Source organism: Notothenia coriiceps, unplaced genomic scaffold (assembly GCF_000735185.1).
Source record: "Notothenia coriiceps isolate Sejong01 unplaced genomic scaffold, NC01 NC01_scaffold00018641, whole genome shotgun sequence".
Taxonomy (NCBI): Eukaryota; Metazoa; Chordata; class Actinopteri; order Perciformes; family Nototheniidae; genus Notothenia; species Notothenia coriiceps.
Window position 1 is genome coordinate 142,004 of NW_011351342.1, and position 6,059 is coordinate 148,062.

Genomic DNA, 6,059 nt, shown 5'->3' on the forward strand with positions numbered 1-6,059 from the left:
CCTCAAATAGGCGGGGAACGGGGACGGGGCACGGGGCGGGCGAACTGGCATTCGCACTGCATACACCACGGAAAACGAGACCGGCCTTGGTAAAAAACCACGAACTTGCTTGGCCTAAGGCTCGGATGCAAAAAGCCGGCGTTTTATCCAGTTTGTTCACAACGATGGAGAAACTTAACAAGCAGCAGTGGTCCATTGAAGAGACCAGCTACCTACTGGGAATCTGGTCTTCTGAAGAGGTACAGAGGAAGCTGGAGCACAATCGGCCATTGTTGTTGTTGTCGGTGTCAGCTGTGAGGGGTTTCCGCGTGCTTTGGCTTTATGAAGCAGGCACGCAAACGGTTACGTCATGACGCAAACGATGACGCAATGACGCAGCACCAGTCTGACTCTGGGCAGTGTGAAAAGAGCCGGAGCTAAACCGAAGAACCGGTTCTGAACCTGAAAAGCTCTAGCACGGAGCTTGAACCGGAGTTGCGTTGGTGTGAATGAGGTATTTGAATGTGATATTACTCAAGAGACGGCTTGATGTATTCCCAGGGAAATGTGAAAACTTCCAAACTGTGTTGTTCATATTAGGAAGAGAGCTGGTTCTCAGTAACAAAGTTAGGCACAGGATTATAAGGAATGTTATGATAATCCTATCAAAAGTAATTGTCATTCATGGTATCACCTGGATGAAAATTCAAATCACACCTGAACATACTGGAACCGGTAAACCTTGCATTTTTGTTTAATATTAGTATTATTTCATCACGGATACAGTAGGTCACATTGTTTTTCAGGGAACTATTTTAAATGATGTATTCTTAAATCATTAAGACAACAACACTGTGTGAGACTGATCATTCCTGGATGTTTTAAACCAGGCTCTATTTTCCTTTTTCTACAATGATAGTGACATCTTTTTCAAGTTACTCATATGAGAATACTTTCAACAATGCAGATATAATGTAAATTCTAACAGGTGTGTGAATACAGTACAGTATCTGTCTGCCTGAGCTCTTGAACATTGAACATGTTTGAACTATGTGTAGGAGCGCCTGCAACAGTACTATCACACGAGGGCGGCTCTGGCTCCAGGACAGATCCGGAGGGCTCAGTCTCTGGCGCTGGACATCTGCACGGAGATCCAGGGCTTCCTGCACAGCCGCCTGCCCGACATGCCGCTGGGAGAAATGAACCTCGGAGGATCTCTTCTGGACGACCTGCAGGTACACACACACCAGAAGTCCTCTTCTTACCTTAAATGAAGTCTTGGTGGCAGATCAATGTTTCTGCATTTCTCTATAAGGATTCACAAGAGCAGAGCAGAGCATAAGCATTGGTTAGTTTTCCATATACAGTTCAAAGTTAGAAACATACAATCACATAAATAAACACTTCTCATTGGATGAATAATCAAATATGAAAAACAAAGTTAACGTCACCCTTTTCAAAAGATTAAGCCAAACTGCATTTATATATTTACACAATTCCTCAAAATATCAAAGCAAACTTTGTGTGTGTGTGTGTGTGTGTGTGTGTGTGTGTGTGTGTGTGTGTGTGTGTGTGTGTGTGTGTGTGTGTGTGTGTGTGTGTGTGTGTGTGTGTGTGTGTGTGTGTAGGTGGTGAGTGCGGACCATGCCTGTCTGCTGGTGCCTCTGCAGCTGGAGGCCTCTCTGTGGCGCCTCGTTCCGGGGGAGGAGACGCTGCTCACTCACCCGCTGCACTGGATGGTCCGACGGGTCAATCTGGAGTATTTTCCCAGAGGGCGCAGCTACTGGGACAGGTGATCATGATCATACACAGAAACTGTATTTTTGTTTGGTCGTACAGCCTCAAGGGTTTGTGTCAATACAGAAAAATGCAGGTCAGCTGGTGTCACTTTTAGATCATTACTGCTCTTTAGCAACAACAACTGTGTGTCTGTAGATCTATTTTCTACCTCTGATCTGACAGTTTTCTCTCCTGTGTTTATACAATATTATAAATGCCCATGTGTACCAACACCCTTTGTTCTAAACAAGATTATAATATTTCATATGTTAAAGCGAGTTATGCAACTTCACTTGCTAACACACAATATACGTAACTTTTAGTTTGGAGTACATGGAGGAATGTTAACTTGCCACGAAGAAGCCATTAATGCTTTTAATACTATTTTTAAAAAGTAATTTAAAAAGTCATCCTGTGAATTGAGACACTCTGTAAAGGCAGCCTCTCTCCTTGTGTGTTGCAGGTACCTGGTGGGGGGTTACCTGTCAGCAGAAGCTGTGGTGAACATGTTCAGTAAAGCTGTCATGGAGACGATAAACTGGCCGTCCATCAGCAGCACTCTGGACTGCCTCGTCAGACCGGTGCTGGGAGGACCCGACCTGAAGCTGGAGATACGGTGTGTGTCTTAATGTTGTTATTAATGATGAGTCAATTACAGTTACACTCTCTATTATACCTATGTCTCCCATACATGTTAAACATACTTATTATCTGAGATAATCAGCTTAAATATAGGTATATGACACAAGTGGCTAATGAACTGACAAACACCATGGTTCATGTAACAACTTGGTTGGAACAATGCTGTTTGCAAATATTTGTAAAACAGTATGCATCTTCTTCACCAGAACAAAGTCCTCTTGTGTTGAGCCAGATGTTTTTGTATCAGGGGAGAGGCTACAGGTGGTGTCACAATACAAGCACCTTGGAGTCATGATTGATTCAACACTCAATTTCAAGGCTCAGGTTAAAAAAGTATGCAATAGTGTCAAATTCAGTCTGTCAAATGTTAGGTTCACCAGAGATGACATGTCAACTGAGGCATCTCTGATGTACACACACTCTATGGTTCTCTCACACATCACCTACTGTTTAACGACCTGGTCACATGCCACTACAACAACATTGAAACCACTGGAGTCATTGTACAAACAAACGCTCAAAATACTGGATAAGAAACCTGTTTATTCACATCACTGCCCAATACTAAAAAAATACAACTTGTTGAGCTGGGAAAACTTAAACATGCAAATGCTTGCCTTTTTAAAGGTTGTCAACAGCCTTACCTCAACTCCTCTTAGACAGTTTATTAACATACGCACAACTGCAACTAGGATAACAAGAGGTGCAGCGAGAGGAGATTGCATTATTCCACTCAGAAAAAGTTCTTTCAGTCAGTCTTCTTTTTCTGTTAAAGCTGCTCAGCAATGGAACTCAATCCCATGTCCAATCAGAGACCAGCCTACATTCAGTTTATTTAAATCAAAACTCAGAACCTGGTTCGTGAGGAATCAGCTCTGCCAATCTTCCGCTCCTTAAAACCCACTGCCTGTGTTTTAACATGTTCTTTTGTTTTTTTTTATTGTTCTGTCTTTTAAAGCATTTTATTGAAGTATTCCGGTAATGTCTGTTGCATGTTTTTAATTGATTGTATTTACTTGTTTAAAATGAAATTGATTTTTAGGTTGACTTTTAAAATCTGTCCAGGGACTACAGATGAAAAATAGCCTCTTGGCTAACTCTGGCACATTTACAGAAATGTTCATTAATGTGCACTGTCCCTGTTGAATAAATAAAAATATAAATTCATATTACTTTATCACAATAATCATAACACATTTGAAAGCCTTTTTTTATGAATTATGATGCAAAATGACTCGTGTCTTTAGTACATCAAACAAATTGTTTTATTGCAAGGATCAAAGGGTATTTTAATGATGTTGCATTATAAACACTGTTGAAAGGCATTATAATTGTATTTAAGTTACTCAGTGGTCATTGGGTGGTTTAAGTGAAGTAATGCGATGAAGGCAGAGCACACAAAACTTTAAAAAAATGTAAACATATTTGTTTAAAGTGTCATTATATCAGAAATCCAGTACTTCAATTAGACTTTTTGATGATAAACAGCTAAGTAATGGGCGTTCACATCTCACTGTTTTCCCATAAAAGGTCCCTACAAAAACTAAATGTACTCCAGCATTGTCCAGATGAAATGTGAATGTCCATAATCAAGTTATTTTAGTTTTAGTATCAAATTGTTATGTAACTCCTTACCTGCTAGATACCAAAATTGGCGATTGCCCTGTGATGTGAGTGTGTTAAACTCCATGTTCTCCTTCTCTGTAATGAACTTTCCTCCTGTTGTCCTCCCTCAGGCCTTTGGATGAATTTGGGGCAGAGACCGGGGATGAGCCCCTGTTCGTCTCCATGCTGCCTCTGCTGAGGGAGGGGGACGTGGTGCTGAGCGCCCAGACGGAGCTCACCTCTCCCTGGGTCAACGCCTGGCACCTGTCCCTCTACCCCTGGGAGAACCAGCGTCTGTCTCAGCTGGACACCGCTGACGGGGGACGCCGCAGACAAACTCTCAAAATCCTGAAGGCGGTGTGCAGACTGAACCCCGCTCTCCGGCCGCTGGAAGCCGCGCCGCTCTCCAACCTCATCCTGCACCTCAGTGACGGGGAGAGCGACTGGTCCGAGAGCAGCCTGCACGCTCGCTTCCAGCAGTGCATCACGGAGCTGATTGGCTACCTGGAGAACGGAGCGCTGCACAGTTACTTCAAGCCAGCGGTCAACCTGCTGAGCGGCCTGTCAGAGGACCAGGTGGACCAGATGGGCTTCATGCTCTACTGCTCCATCACAGAGCCCGAAATACTGCTCATATAACTGTCTGCCCATACAGCACTTTACACCTCTCTGACACACACAGATCAGAGGAGGAATCATCCAAAATGTTGTGTTATGCCCTCTGCCTACTCACGTTGTTCCTCCGTCCTGCTTTGACGCAAACCAACAGGGTACAGTTGGAAAATGGCCGGCCTGTTAGAGGAGGAGAATCTACATGAAGACGGATGTGAAAGTGATAATAAAGCTGAACAAACCACTCCGAGGAAAGGAGACGTGCCAAGAAAAAGGAGCAGAGGAAGTGTTTATCAGAATGTTTGAAACTGTTGCCAGGCTTTCATCCAAATGTATCGCAAATCCTAAACGAATTTCCAGAAAATCATCAAAAGAAAAACCCAAGTCCGTGTTTCCTTTTGTCCACTACTGATATTCAGGAGTTGGTTCAGAGAGATAAGCCAATTCAAAAACAATTATACTGTTGCAGAAGAAGAGGGCGCAACAAGATGGCAGGACAATGGAAGTGGCGCCAGTCCGACCTGAACAGGAAGTCAATGGAAATATGACATTTGTTCTCGTTTCACGTATCTATGTGAGGACGATACATCCGATCGGTGAAGCCTGTTTTAATCGGCCGCAATAAATCATTTCTTCAGCCGAGCAAAAGCATCAGTGGACTTTGAAGTCCCATGCTTCATGAACATCATCATTTATTCGCTAAGTCTGTTTCTATCGCACTTTGTCTGAGTTTGCTCCAACTTTTCCATCTCAGCCAACAGTAAAACCTTTTTTGCAATACTTCAGGATTTTTTTTTTTTAATTCTCTTTGTTTCCCCTCAGGTTTTTAAGCGTCAATAGAAATTGCTTATGAAAACAGATTGATGGAAACGCAGGATGTGCCTGATCATAACAACACGCAGCCAAGTCTGCATTTGAGTTTGTGGTATTATTATTTTACAGTGAGTCAGTGATGGGCCATGAACAGCTCATTATACAAATAAGCAACAGAGGACATGTTATGCTTAAGTGCATCTTTCTAACCTCTAACTCATGAAGTGTGCTCGGCATTAGTTTCCTAATTATCTAATATATTCTAAGTAATAATGACCTGCTAAAAAAACAGGTTTTAATGCACTTATTAAATCATTCAGTCCATCTGTGTTGGACTTATTTAACACAAAGTGTATATTTTATTATCCTGCAGGTTGAGGTGTGCAGTATTTGTTTGTCTTGTTCATTGTTCAGTCTGTTGCCAATCTCGCTTGGGTGATGACCCTTTAAGTTATGAGAAAAATCGCCTAATAATGTTATGTAGTTGCTTTTAAACACTGTATGAATGTTTCTGGTCATTTCTTCAGTTATATATTTTCTTGCTGAGTGAGAGAAAATAGATTTTTCTGTGATTGAACAGTGAAACTGCAAATAAAAATGAAATCATATGATTAGATTCTCACAAAGTT

General features: G+C 42.0%; 1 protein-coding gene across 1 annotated transcript in view; it reads left to right on the forward strand.

The window, feature by feature from the left end:
- mief2 (mitochondrial elongation factor 2) overlaps window positions 1-6,059 on the forward strand; it is a 14,484-nt gene extending 8,425 nt beyond the window's left edge. The window contains exons 3-6 of the mRNA XM_010777819.1: window positions 1,038-1,214; window positions 1,608-1,771; window positions 2,222-2,374; window positions 4,137-6,059. Of these exons, the coding sequence (XP_010776121.1) occupies window positions 1,038-1,214; window positions 1,608-1,771; window positions 2,222-2,374; window positions 4,137-4,644 (1,002 nt within the window). The 3' untranslated portion in view covers window positions 4,645-6,059. The remainder of the gene's footprint in view (window positions 1-1,037; window positions 1,215-1,607; window positions 1,772-2,221; window positions 2,375-4,136) is intronic.